This window comes from Dasypus novemcinctus, chromosome 18 (genome assembly GCF_030445035.2).
Source record: "Dasypus novemcinctus isolate mDasNov1 chromosome 18, mDasNov1.1.hap2, whole genome shotgun sequence".
In the NCBI taxonomy this organism is placed as follows: domain Eukaryota; kingdom Metazoa; phylum Chordata; class Mammalia; order Cingulata; family Dasypodidae; genus Dasypus; species Dasypus novemcinctus.
Window position 1 is genome coordinate 50,912,005 of NC_080690.1, and position 14,169 is coordinate 50,926,173.

A 14,169-nucleotide genomic window follows, 5' to 3' on the forward strand; every position below is an offset into this window, starting at 1 on the left:
AATTAGGGAGAAGTATATGATGTAAACCATAATGACCATGTGCCAACCTTGTACCCACCACCAGACTGGCTCATTTTTAAAACTGCTGCTTCCTTGCCACTGTTTTCTTACCCAAACTGTGCCAAACCTACCCACCCATTGCCAGGCTCCCTAGCAATCAGAAGAGACTGCAGTGCACTCATACAGAAATGCACTGGCCAAACATCAGCTCCATTTGTGTGATCCTTTAAGGCAGTACTGCCCCTCCAGAAGCCTTTCAACAGGTTATACGCGTCCATTCCACTGCCAGGGCCCTCCCCAAGCACAAACCTCTCTGGCTAGGAGACTGTGTAATTAGCTGCACCACCTTTCGCAAACAAACCAGCTTCTGTTGTGGGGAAGTACATTTGTTCAGTTGACCCAGTTCTCTCTTTGCACGAGGTATGTTGAAGCTGTAAAATAATTTAGCAAGTGACAACTTAAGACCACAGGAAGACCCTTTCTTCCTTAATCTAATAATATACCTTCAAGTTATAAATTTCTTACAAGAAACCATAAGCAATGAAAAGTAAAAGTAGAAACAGAAGTATTCTGACTCAAGTCAGGGTAAAACACAACAGATTTAAATGTCCTGTTCAGGCTACCAGGTGATATAATTGCATCAGAAATTGGGAGAAGAGCCCAAGGGGAAAAAAAAGTTTAAACCTAGACATTTCAGACATTTTTGCACCTAGTGAACATAAATCAACTGCCAAGAGTCAAGGTTCCCTGACACAGGCAGGTGAGGTGTCTGCAAGCAGGACCCACCCAGGCAAGCTGTGTGCCCACCTAGAGGTGAGATGGACACAGCCCTTTAGCTAGGTACATAACCCTGTCCCCTTCAGCTCCCATCTAGCCTGCAGGTTGGCATGCAGGTGCGGGAGGTGACAGCTATGAAACGGTCATCCGTCAACATCAACCCTTTATGTTTGGTAACAAATAACTCCAATGCTCTTCAGTACTAACAAAGTCAAAGCAACAAGCTGTCACTGCTGCCAATGAGCCCTGCTTCAGGAAGAGAAGCAGCATCACAGCTCCAAAGACCCTGAGCAGGTGCAGCACAAACGCTTACCTGAACTCGGGTTTCACGCCAATATCTTTCTGCTGAAGGTCTTGAAGGCTTCTTGTGATTTTGTTAAAGGCAGCATCCTAACAACAGATTTTAACAAAGCTTCACATTTCTTAAAAAGCAAAGTACAAAGCTTCTATCTCAGAAGAAGATGATTTAGAACCTACCTCGCTTGCCTCCATGGTCCCCACATATTTAAAGATCAGATTGTAAATATCATGCTGCACATACATCTGTGAAATCAATGGGCCCCAATTCAAGGCATGGATCGGGCAACAAGGAGAGTCTCCCAGCCCCTACAGCTTTTCTCCCCTCACTGCCTTGGCCTCTTACCTCTACTGCCTGCTTCATCAGGTTCATCTGGGCCTCCTGTTTGGCAAGCATTTTCTAGAGGATGAGAAAAGTACCATTAAAGTACCTGGCTTTGCATGTGAGCAAACTGCAAATTCTCTCTTTGGAGTGCCCTGCTACTCACCAGGTGAGAGTCCCTCAGCAGCTGCTGGAGGCACTTGGTATAGAGAGCATTCACCGAGTCCTGTGCAACACAGACCAGAGAGAGGCAGGTCACCTTCACAATAAGAGGCCCTAACACCAAAATGAGAACATGGAATGCATCCTGGCATGAGGGGAACACTTCACAAACTTTAACTCCTGGATGGTAAGCTTAAAGCAACAATGCAAGTTTATCAAATTAAGTTCATGATTTTTCCTCAACTTTCTTTTAGAGAGTAGGAACACATTCCTCTTGGGGTTAGCAAAGATAATCATAATATTTATCTTTATACTCTCCATGATGCTCTAGTTTTCTACAGTGGCTTTTATCACTTTGATAATTAGAAAAAAAAAAATTAAATAAAACTTCCAACAGTGGAGAAAGCACCCAACAAAGTTTTAGAGTAAACAGAGAGGGCTCCTGGTGCCCTGAGACAGGGAAAAACGCAGCTACTGACTATGTGATGACGAAGGCTCTTTCTTTCACATTCTCTGAATGTTCGGTGGAAAGAGGCAATGTTCTTGTCAAATTTCTCTGTGTGTCTTCCCAAAAATTCTCTCACATCCTCAATGGTTTTCAGGGAAAAGGGATCTGAGGGTGTTGAAGGCTCTTCTGAAAAAGAAGCAGAGCATCAGGCTGACTGAAAATTTTTAAAAGTTTACTGTTTCCTGATGAGGGAAGTACATCCTTTGCCCTGCTTGCATAGGCTCTGGGGTCCCACCTTCTAGGGGAGGAGGGGGTAAATGTCCTCATTTCAAAATACTGCCCAAGAGTGGCCCAGTCAGAGGACCAAGCCAGTGTCCAGAGAGCCTGGACTCTGGAGCAAAACTGTGAACATGACCTCTGAGGCTGAGATGTAGGAGCCCAGATTCCTGGCAATAAGGCTTACCAAAGAGCCTCAGGGGTATTTAGCACATCAATGACTATCTCAGTTTTCTGGGGTGACCAAAGAATTTTTATTCATTAAAAAAGGCACAACAGTGGAGCTGGGTGGTTGATGCTCTAAGAACAACCCTAAAGCTGAGGCCCAGAGACAAAGCCAGGACTACAACCATGTACACCTCCAAGGGGTGCACCCACATCATGGTCCATCTCAGGTACCCAAGGGCTGCATGAGTGGTGCCTCCTGGATTCGTACAGCATCCAGCTTTTGCAACCCTATGCAATAGCCCCAACCCACATCCCTTTTGGTCAAGCTGACTTTTTAAGTTCTAGGGGGAATTATTCAAAACAGGCACTGAAAAGTGGGCTCTTGAATGTTTTATGGGATGTTTAACCTTGTAACAACTACATCTGGGGGAATTCAACAAAAAATTTTTGAAAGGGATTTTCTCCCAAAATACCTGAACTTTCTCTCTTTTCCAAAGGATGGGCTATACACAATATGCTGAAACTTTCTTCTTTTTCATTGTAGAAAGTTTCTTCGAAGAGAATGGGCACTGAGAGAAGACAGGCAAAACCGGCTCCTAATTTAATCCTGTTTCCTTGGATAAAGACATCCTAGAACAAGAAAGCCGTCACTCCGTCAGTAGTAGCCTGTCACTCCTCTTTGCCCAGCCCCCAACCACTCAACCAGATCCTGTCCCGCCTCCACTGCTATGTGGGTTTGTGGGGGCACAAACACTCTTCCATTTTACTCTTTTTGATCCTAAAGTGTTTTCTTTCCTCTTTGTTCACCTTTTGTTCGTCTTCTGTTCTCTATGTAGCAGTGGCTACATAGTAATCTGGCCCTTGTTAAATGATGTAAGAGAAAGCATTATTGCTCCTTGGAGTAGAGGAAAAAGTAAAAACGTTCTCCTATCTGAATAAGAGATCAAAATGATCCTGCATTGCAAAGTGGATGAGGCTTGCTCAGTCCTTTTCACTCAGATATAGCCACAGTGGGTGCCCAGAGCAGAGCAGCCTTGATAAGCCTGATTCCTTCCGCTCTCTTTGCAAATTTAGATACCCAAAAAAGAACAAATAAACTAGCAAGCCATAGACAGTCGTGGCAAGCAGATCTAGAGCAGGAAGAGAGCCGATGTGCCTACCGAGCCAGGCTGGTGCCCTGGGCCCACACTTGGGTAACCCCACACTTCCCTCACCCCTCGCTGCAATGCCAGGAGCTGCTGAGTCCCTGGGGCAAGCCACAACATCAGTACCAGTGACAAGGGTAGTGCGGCCTCGCTCTCCTGTTGGTAGGGAGGGGGATAGGCCAGCTCTGATTAGGAATGAAACATTACCTTCTCAGAACCTTCCTGTCTCCATTTTCCTAGAGATGGCATTCCCCAAAGTTAACATGAACATGATGAGATAAACTGACATCATGTGCCACCTGACATGACAGGCTGAGAAAGATAAAACACCCATTCTGTGACATTCCTACCCAAATGCATAACTATAATCTAATCATGGGGAAACATCACACAGACCTGCTGAGAGTCTTACTATAAAACAAGACAAAAATTTCAATGTCTCAAAAGATGAAATATTCAAGATACATTCCAGATTAAAGGAAACTAAAAAGACTAACAACCAAATACATTGTGTGATCATGGATCTAAAAAGGAAAAAAAATTGCTATAAAAGAAGATTATTACTGTAATTAGCAATATGTCTATAAGGACTATTTGCCGGGTAGCAGCATTCCATCAGTGTTAAATTTCCTGAATGAAATGTACACTGTAGTTACATAAGAGAATGCCTATTCTTGGGAAATACACACAGAATTATTCGAGGGTAAAGTAACACAATGTCTGCAACTTACTCTTAAAAGGATCAGAAATACCAATAAAGTATGTGTATATAGAGAGAGTGATAAAACAAATGTGGCAAAGATATTAATAGCTGGCCAATCTTGGGGAAGTGTATATGGGAGTTCTTAATACTTTATCACAACTTTCTGTAGGTGTGAAATTATTTCAAAATGAAAAGTATTTCAAAATTCAAAATTCATCCCATATATCCAATTTGTGGCCTAAAAAAACTGACTAGCTTTCAAGGGCACTGTTATAAAATAAGTTACTCTGCCATGGGCATCACTGAGGAGGACATTCCTGTGACTCACTGTGAAGCCTGAGAAGCCCCACAGTGAAATGAATACCTTGCCATTGAAGGTCTGAAAATGTTCTTCCACTGGTATCAAGATGTAGGACTCAAACTGACAAGTAGACTGAATATTGCTTGACAGGCTTCCTTTGCAGGGTACTAAGACCTGAAAAAAACAATTACGGAGAACACTAGAGAGAGGTGTCGTGGACAACTTCAGCAAGACAGGATATATTCAGACACTCCAGCTGGAAGTGCCTGGGGTTGCCTGCCAAAATGGCAGGAGGCACCTCCAGCCGGGTCAAGGTGGTGGTGCTGTGATGGAGGCTGACGTTCCCCACCCCCAGCCAGCTGGAGGGTGGCACAAGTCCCTTTCCATCTGCAGGCGCAGAGACGGGTGGACTGTTCCCACCCTCGCTGGGCCCTCCCCACTGCTAACCCCAGGCACCAGTTACAAGTGTGACTCCAGATGAAGAGGGCATAGTCTGGAAACGAAAGAAAAGTGAAATGAAAAACTGACAATTTCACCATCCAAAAGCTAAACACTTGACACTGCACACTGTTTCCTTCCAATCTTTCTTGATCCTTTTTTTCTTTCATCTACTTATGCTCAGTTTGGCAAAGTAGTAGTGAAAACCATAGAAATGCAGTTTCCTATCATGGGCTGACCCTCCCCCTGGAGATGCCTCTGATCCCCAGGCTCTCTGGGGCTGTCTCAATCTAAAATATAGACCTGGGTTCTGGCCACATTGTGGGCACCACGTCTCAGGCGGATCGCTGCTTGGCCCAGAAGTCACAGCTTAAGAGGAACTGCTCTGACTCAAGTGTACCCAAAAGGAAAACAACCAAGCAGGCGAAGACCTGCAGAGCCCCGTCTCCCAAAGCTGCCCAGTACAGAGCTCGGGCAGATGGCCGGTCTCCCCTCTTGGTTTCACATGCCCAGGCCGTGCTCTCGGCATGGGGCCACCCCTCTCTATGTCAGCCCCTGCATGTGTAAGGTGGGGAGGTGAGAGGGCCCTGGGACAGTGGGGAGGATGAAGATCACACTAAGTGGGGCACTCAGCCCTGTGCCGGGCACTGTGCATGTCATGACTGGAGATGGTCCTCTTCCTCCTGATCTCACCAAATTCGGACAGCACTCCACAGGTCCCTGTGGTTTATGTAAAGGTACACAGAGAGCCAAGGGCTGTCATGGGAAGAGGAACAAAAGCTCTCTGCCTTGGCCATGTTCACTCCAGCGCTATATGACCACCAGTTAGGACAAGTGACAGCTGATTCCAGCAAATGTAAGAAACTGCCTCTTCCAAACCTAAGAGCTAATGATTTCAAAGGATAATATTACAAATTAAGTGTCTGAAATCAGTAATGCTTCCTTCAGATGCAATTCTTCCCATTCTTGAAATGCCTTGAAATCAGCATTGTCAGAGGTTGAACTATTTCTCAAAATCTCTGTATCCATGAATGGGTTAATATACAAATTCTCTAATGTACAACAGGGTTTTGGTTGCAGGAGGAAGAGGAAATGTTTTATAAGGAAGAACAGTCCTACCTGTCTCCAAAGCTGAACTTTCAGCTCCCCTAATTCATGGATTTTTCAACTTTATTGCAAAAATATTCAAATATTCAGGAAAGTGGAATAATGATGCAGTGACTACCCATATACCCACAACCAAGCTTAACAACCGTTAACAGTTTGTCATATTCTTGCATTCTTCAAATATAAGAGGAGAGGTTTGTTAAACAATGTCATCTTAAGCAACCTTCTGTAATACTGAGCAAGGACTACCTTTTGTGGAGCAGTACTATGTGCTGGGCACTGTGCCAAGGGTTTATATAACTAATACCTTGGTAAATGTCTCTGCAGAGTGTTTTCACACTATACCCATTTTACAGGTAAAGAACCTGAGGTTCTGAGGTGTTAAGCAACTGTCCTGGGGTTACAGAGCCAGTCAGTGGCAGAGCTATGATTAGAATCCCAGCTGCCTTCTGACTACTGTTCTCTCCTGCCCTCTGGAGGCCAGCACCCAGAAGCAGGGCCCAGGGTCTGGAAACAGATTCCAGGGTCTGGAAGCAGGGCCCAGTTCCTGGATGGAAAGCCCAGGGCTGGACGTAGAGACCAGTACCAAGAAGAAGCAGCTAGCACCTGGAAGCAGAGCCCAGAGCCTAGAAGAAAAGCCCAGTGACTGCAGGGAGAACCCAGTCCCTGGAAGAGGAGTCTAGGGCCTGGAAGCAGGGCCCAACACCTGGAGGGAGAGCCCAGGGATGGAAGCAGAGCCCAAAGTCTGGAAGAAAGGTCCAGAGCTTGGAAGAAAAGCCCAGAGCCCAGAAGCCCAGCCCAGTGCATGGGAGGATGGCACAGTGCCTGGAAGCTACAGGACACAGAGTGTGGTGCCAGGGACCATGAGGAAACATTGTTTCCAACAGGAATAAAGTATTTGGGTCAGTATAAATGGGGGAATTCCTAAGGCCATTAGTGCATGCCCAAGACAAGAGGCATGTGTGGAAAAGACCAGGGAGGACCTGATGGCTTTGGCCTTGGACTAATCTCTAAACTCATTATTAGGATGGCTAAATGCTGAAGGAGAGCACTCAGGACATCTGCAATGCCTGGGAAAGGTGTTCCTCAACATGATAAAGGGCAGTTTGAGATTATTTACGAATTCCAAAAAGAGAAAGATTATATTTGTAAACTGTGTCTGTTTCTCTGGGTGTGATACCCTTTGACTGTATTAAATTCAAAGGTTTCAAGTTTACTTAATAAATTCGATTTAGGACATTTGATTTGAACATGTCAGTAAGGCATGACTCAAGGTTGAGTCTCCACCCTCTTGGTGAGCCTATATAAATGGACACTCACTCAAGAAGACACACAGGGAGAGAGAGAGCTCCAAAGACACAGCAGGGGCAAGAACTTTGATCCTGCAGCCCTGGGAAAAGAGATGAGCCATTTGCCTGATAGTTTGCAGCTGAGCAGCTGAGAAAGCCCAGAAAGAAATAAGCCCTATGCCAGCCTGTAGCTGAGAGAGAAGGCTGAACTCCTGCAGAGATCAGCAACCATCCTGCTTCAACATATGGCAACTGACACTGGTAAGAAAGGAACATTGAGGTGGACTCTTAATAGGACCTTGTAACTGTAAGCTTTTACCCCCAAATAAATTCCCTTTATAAAAGCCAACAGATTTCTGGTACTTTGCATCAGCACCCCTTTGGGTGACTAATACAGGCATATATGAAAAACCCACAGCTAACATCATACTCAATGGTGGAAAACTGAAAGCTGTTTCTCTAAGATCTGGAACAAGGCAAATATATCCACTGTTACCACTCTTACTCAACATTGTACTGTAAATTCTAGCCAGAGCAACTAGGCAGGATAAAGAAATAAAAATCATCCGAACTGGAAAGGAAGAAGTAAAACTTTCACTATTTGCAGATTACATGATCTTATATATACAAAGTCCTGAAAAATCAACAACAATGCTATTAGAGCTAACGAACAAAGTCAGTAAAGTAGTGGTATACAAGATCAACACAGAAAAATCAGTAACTTTATATATACTAGTAATGAGCAATCTGAGGAGGAAATCAAGAAAACAATTCCATTTCTATAGCAATGAAAAGAATAAAATATCTAGGAATAAATTTAACCAAGGATGTAAAGGACTTACACAGGAAACAACAAAGCATTGTTAAAAGAAAGCAAAGAAGAACTAAATAAAAGGAAGGCAAGCCTTTCATGCTACTTTACTGGAATTGTAGTTGGTGCTGGGGCTTAAGATATCTCTAGGGGATTTGAATCTCTGGACTGACAATATGATAGGCAGGCCCTGAGCCTCAACAGACTTCAGCTCCTACACTCTGATTTATTGGACTTATCCCACTCAGCTAACAAGGAGTTGCCTACAACTGAAAGCAGGAGGATGGCATCTAATATCCATGTGGAATCTAAACCCCCTCTTGACATAGATGTGGAATGGACACAACCAAGCCAAGGTCCACAGGAAGGAGGAATACAGTAAGGATCAGAGAGGACTTAATGATACCCTATTCATAAACTGTTGTGGTTAATAATCAAGAAAATGTGGCATTAGTGTGGAAAAAGTGGCCATGGTGGCTGCTGGGTGTGGGGAATGGGAGGAAGAAATGAGATGTAGAGGCATTCTCGGGACTTGGAGTTGTCCTGGGTGGTGCTGCAGGGACAATTGCCGGACATAGTATGTCCTCCCATGGCCCACTGGGTGGAACGTGGGAGAGTGTGGGCTATGGTGTGGAACACGGGACATGGGGTGCAACGATGCCCAGAGATGTACTCACCAGATGCAATGGATGTGTCATGATGATGGGGGAGTGTTACTGTGGGGGGAGTGGTGGGGTGGGGGTAATGGGGGTGAATGGGGACCTCATATTTTTTTTAATGTAATATCTTTTTAAAAATGAATAAATTGAGTAGAATTTGAGAAAAAAAATAAAAATAAAAATAAAATAAAATTTTAAATAAATAAATAAATAAAAGGAAGGATATTCCGTATTTATGAACTGGGAGAATAAATATCATTAAGATGTCAATTCTACACAAAATGATTTACAAATTTGATGTGATCTCTACAAAATTCCAACAGACTACTCTGCAGAAATGAAAGAGCCAATTATCAAATTTACTTGGAAGGCTGAGGGACCCTGAATAGATGAAACCATCTTGAAAAAGAAGAACAGTGAAGCAGATCTGGCTCAAGCACCTGAGTTCCCGCCTACCACAAGGGAGGTCCCAGGTTTGTTTCCTGTTGCTTCCTGAAGAAGACAAGCAAGACAGCAAGCCGATGCGATGGGTAGGCACAGCAAGCTGATGTAACAAGATGATGCAACAAGAGACAAGGAAAACATAATGAGAGACTCAATAAAGCAGGGAGTAGAGATGGCTCAAGTGATTAAGTGCCTCCCTCCCACATCAGAGGTCCTGGGATCAGTTCCCAGTGCCTCCTAAAAAGAAGACCAGCATACAACAGATACAACAACAGATACAACAAGTGCAAACATGGAGGGAATGGGGAGAGATAAATAAAATATGTCTTAAAAAAAAAAAAAAAAGAACAACAAAGTTGGAGGATTCACACTTCCTGACTTTAAAGCATATTACAAAGCAATAGTGGTCAAATCAGCACGGTACTGATATATGGATCGCTATCTTGATCAATGGAATCGAACTGAGAGATCAGAAATAGACTCACATGGCTATAGCCAATTGATTTTTTTCCAATTTTTTAAATTATTATTTTTCTTTTTGTTTGGCCAATTGATTTTTATATTATTTTATTTATTTCCTTTTTTTTTTTTTTTTTTTAGGTACCAGGGATTGAACCTGGGACCTTGCATTCGGGAGACAGACACTTAACCACTGAGCTACATCCACTCCCACCAACTGATTTTTGATAAGGCTGCCAAGTTCACTCAATTGGCAATAGTCTCTTCAACAAATGGTGCTGAGAGAACTGGATATCCATATCCGAAAGAATGATCTCACACCATATAAAAAAATTAACTCAAAATGGATCAAAGACCTAAACATAAGAACCAGGACTATGAAACTCCAAGAAGAAAATTTAGGAAAGCATCTTCAGAATCTTATGTTAGGCAATGGTTTCTTAGACTTTAGACCCAAAGCACAAGCAATGCAATTAAAAATAGGTAAGTGGAATCTCCTCAAAATTAAAAACTTTTTATTTTCTTCCCCTCCCCCTTCCCCTCCTCTGCCCTGCTGGTTTTGCTGTCTGTGTCCATTCGCTGTGTGAACTTTGTATTTATTTTTCTTTTTGTCTTCTCTTCTCGTCTTTCTCTTCTAGGATTCCACGTCTGATGTGAAGAGAGGTTCCCAGTCAGACGCCTCCCTTCTGCACTTCACCTTGACCTCTCCCTTCGTCCCTCTTTTGTTATGTCATCATCTTGCTGTGTGACTCACTTTCGTGGGCACTGACTCACCGTATGGGCACTCAGTTTACTGCAAGGGCACTCAGCTCACCCTGCAGGCACTAGCTTCCCGCACAGCACTGGCTCACCATGCAGGCACTCATGCAGGAACTTGGCTCGCTGCGCAGGCACTTGGCTCACTGCACAGGCACTGGCTCGCCACGGGCACAGGCTTACCACGCAGGCACTCACACGGGCACTCAGCTCACCGCACGGGTACTCAGCTCACCAGGTGGGCACTCGGCTCACCAGGTGGGCACTCAGCTCACCGCAGGCACTTGCACAGGCACCTGGCTCACCAGGCGGGCACTGGCTCGCCACGCAGGCAGGCTTTCTCTTCTTCTTTTTCACCAGGAGGCCCCAGGGATTGAACCCAGGTCCTCCCATATGGTAGGTGGAGGCCTTATCACTTGAGCCACATCTGCTTCCCAAAATTAAAAACCGTTGTGCATCAAGGGACTTTATCACAGAAGTGAAAAGACAACCTACTCAATGGGAGACAATATTTGGAAACCACATATCTGATAAGGGTTTAATATCCAGAATATGTAAATAAACCCTACAGCTCAAGAACAAAAAGATAAACAACCCAAATAAAACAGGAGCAAAAGACTTCAATAGACATTTCTCCAAAGTGGATATACAAATGGCCAAGAAGCACACGAGAAGATGTTCAACATCACTAGCTAGTAAGGAAATGCAAATCAAAACCACAATAAGAGATCATTTCTCACCCACTAGAATGGCAACTACTTAAAAACAGAAGATTACAAGTGTAGGAGAGGATGTACAGAAATACGAACACTCATTCTTTGCTGGTAGGAATGTAAAATGTTGCAGCCACTGTGGAACAGTTTGGTGGTTCCTCAAGAAACTAAATACAGAATTACTATAAAACCCAGTGATTTCCCTACTAGGTATATATACAGAAAAACTGAAAAAAGGACAATCAGATATTTGTACACCAATGTTCACAGTGGCATTATTCACAATTTCCAAAAGATGGAAGCAATCCAAGTGTCCATCAAACAATCAATAAACAAAATGTAGTGTATATATACGACACAATATTATTTAGCCATAAAAAGGAATGAAGTCCTGATGCATACAACAACACAGATAAACTCTGAGGACATTTACTGAGTAAAATAAGTCAGACACAAAAGGACAAATATTGTATGGTCTCACTGATATGAGCTAAATATAATAAGCAAGCTCACAGAGTTAGAATCTAGAATATAGGTTACCAGGGAATAGACTGGGGATAGAGAATGGGGAGCTGATGATTAATTTTCACAGAATTTCTATTTAGGTTAATTATAAAGGTTTGGAAACGGATGGTGGAGATGGTAGCACATTATTATGAATGTGAAAAGTACTAAATTATGTATGTGAATGTTGTTGAAAGTAAAGTTTTGGGTCATGTATATAACTAGAATAAAAGTTAAAACATAAACATGGGACTGTATAACACAGCAAACTCTGTCTTAGATGATGGACTGGGGTTTATAGTACAAGTATAATAATGTTCTTTCATGAATTATAACAAATATATGACACTAATACAAGGTGCTAATAAAAGGGTGGCATATGGGAAAAACACACTTAATGTAAACGATGGACTAGAGTTAATAGGGCTATTTTAACATCCTTTCATCAATTTTAACAGATAAACCATGGTAATACAACATGTCAACAATAGGAACACTGTTATTTTTTTATATAACTTTTCTATAAACTTAAAACTTCTCTAATAGGAAAATAAAATTTAAAAAGAATGCCTACAATTCAATAACAAAATGACAAAACACCCAATGAAAAAATGAGCCAAGTACTAGAGCAGACATCTCTCCAAAGAAGATATACAAATGGTCAGCAGCACATGAAGAGATGTTCCTTATCACTAGCCATTAGGGAAATGCAAATCAAACAACAAGATACCACCTCACACCTACTAAGATGGTTATTATTAAAAAACAGAAAATAACAAGTGCTGGCTAGGATGTAGAGAAATATCGACATTAGTACGTTATTGGTGGGAACGTAAAATGATGCAGCCCTTGTGAAACAGTTTGGTGGATCCTCAAAAATTTAAATGTAGAATTGCCATTTGACTCAGCAATCCCACTTACCAATAAAGACATAAAAGAACAGAAAGCAGGGACTGGAGCAGATATTTGTACACCAACATTCATATTGGCATCATACACATAGCCAAAAGGTAGAAGTAACCAAAATGTCCATCAGTAGATGAGTGTATAACAAAATGTGATATATATATATAATGGAATTTGACTCAGCCTTAAAAAGGAATAAAATTCTGGTACATGCAACAACATGGATGAACCCTGAAGACACCACGTTGAGTGAAATAATTCAGATGCAAAGGGACAGATATTATATGATTCCACTTATATAAAATAGCTATTCATATGAAATATGAATAGAATATGCAAATTCAGAGAGACAGAAAATAGAGTACAGACTGCCGGGGGTGGGGTGGAAGGGGAATGGAGAGTTTACACATAACGGGTGCAGAGTTTCTGTTTAAGGAGATGGGAAAGTTCTGGTAATGGATGGTGGTAATATGGGTAATGCAACATTGTGAATGTGATTAATCCCACCAAATGATATGCTTGGGAGTGGGTGAGATGGGAAGTTTAAGTTGTGTGTATGTTTCTACATAATAATCAATTTTTTAAAAAGGCAACTAAAGAGACAACAGCAACTAAATGTAATACATGGGGGAAGTGGACTTGGCCCAATGGACAGGGCGTCTGCCTACCACATGGGAGGTCCGCAGTTCAAACCCCGGGCCTCCTTGACCTGTGCCTGTGTGGAACTGGCCTATGTGCAGTGCTGATGCACACAAGGAGTGCCGTGCCACGCAGGGGTGTCCCCCACACGCAAGGAGTGCGCCCCGTAAGGAGAGCCGCCCAGCGCGAAAGAAGTACAGCCTGCCCAAGGATGGCGCCGCACTCACGGAGAGGTGACACAACAAGATGACACAATGAAAAGAAACACAGATTCCCAGTGCCACTGATAAGGACAGAAGCAGCCACAGAAGAACGCATAGCGAATGGACACAGAGAGCAGACAACTAGGGGGGAGGGGAAATGGGGAAAGAAATAAATTTAAAAAATAAAAAAAAATGTAATACATGGGGAAGAGGATTTGGCTCAACAGATAAAGTGCCCACCTACCACATGGGAGGTCCAGGGTTCAAACCCAGGACCACCTGTGTGATGAGCTGGCCCACATGCAGTGCTGCTGCGTGCAAGGAATGCTGTCCTATGCAGGGGTGTCCCCTGCACGGAGTGAGCCCTGTAAGAAGAGCTGCCCAGCACGAAAAAAGTACAGCCTGCCCATGAGTGGCACCGCACACACAGAGAGCTGACACAGCAAGATGATGCAACAAATAGAGACACAGATTCCTGGTGCCGCTGACAAGAATGTAAGCGGACACAGAAGAATATACAGTAAAGTGAATGGACACAGAGAACAGACAACTGGGGGAGGAGAGCGGGGAAGGGGAAAGAAATAAAAAATAAAATAAAATAAAATCTTAAAAAAAAAAAAAAATACATGATGCTGGATTGGA

The 14,169-nt window shown here is 43.1% G+C and overlaps 1 protein-coding gene across 4 annotated transcripts in view; it reads right to left on the reverse strand.

Annotated features, from left to right (window-relative positions):
* The window catches only part of ANKRD27 (ankyrin repeat domain 27), a 76,746-nt gene that overhangs the window by 45,429 nt on the left and 17,148 nt on the right, over nucleotides 1–14,169 (reverse strand). For all 4 annotated transcript variants that reach the window (XM_058280113.2, XM_058280111.2, XM_058280112.2 and 1 more), the window contains 8 exons: nucleotides 4,663–4,773; nucleotides 2,924–3,080; nucleotides 2,038–2,192; nucleotides 1,563–1,622; nucleotides 1,421–1,474; nucleotides 1,255–1,320; nucleotides 1,091–1,167; nucleotides 310–431 (listed from right to left, as the gene is read on the reverse strand). In XM_058280113.2, coding sequence (XP_058136096.1) covers nucleotides 310–431; nucleotides 1,091–1,167; nucleotides 1,255–1,320; nucleotides 1,421–1,474; nucleotides 1,563–1,622; nucleotides 2,038–2,192; nucleotides 2,924–3,080; nucleotides 4,663–4,773 — 802 coding nt within the window. The remainder of the gene's footprint in view (nucleotides 1–309; nucleotides 432–1,090; nucleotides 1,168–1,254; nucleotides 1,321–1,420; nucleotides 1,475–1,562; nucleotides 1,623–2,037; nucleotides 2,193–2,923; nucleotides 3,081–4,662; nucleotides 4,774–14,169) is intronic.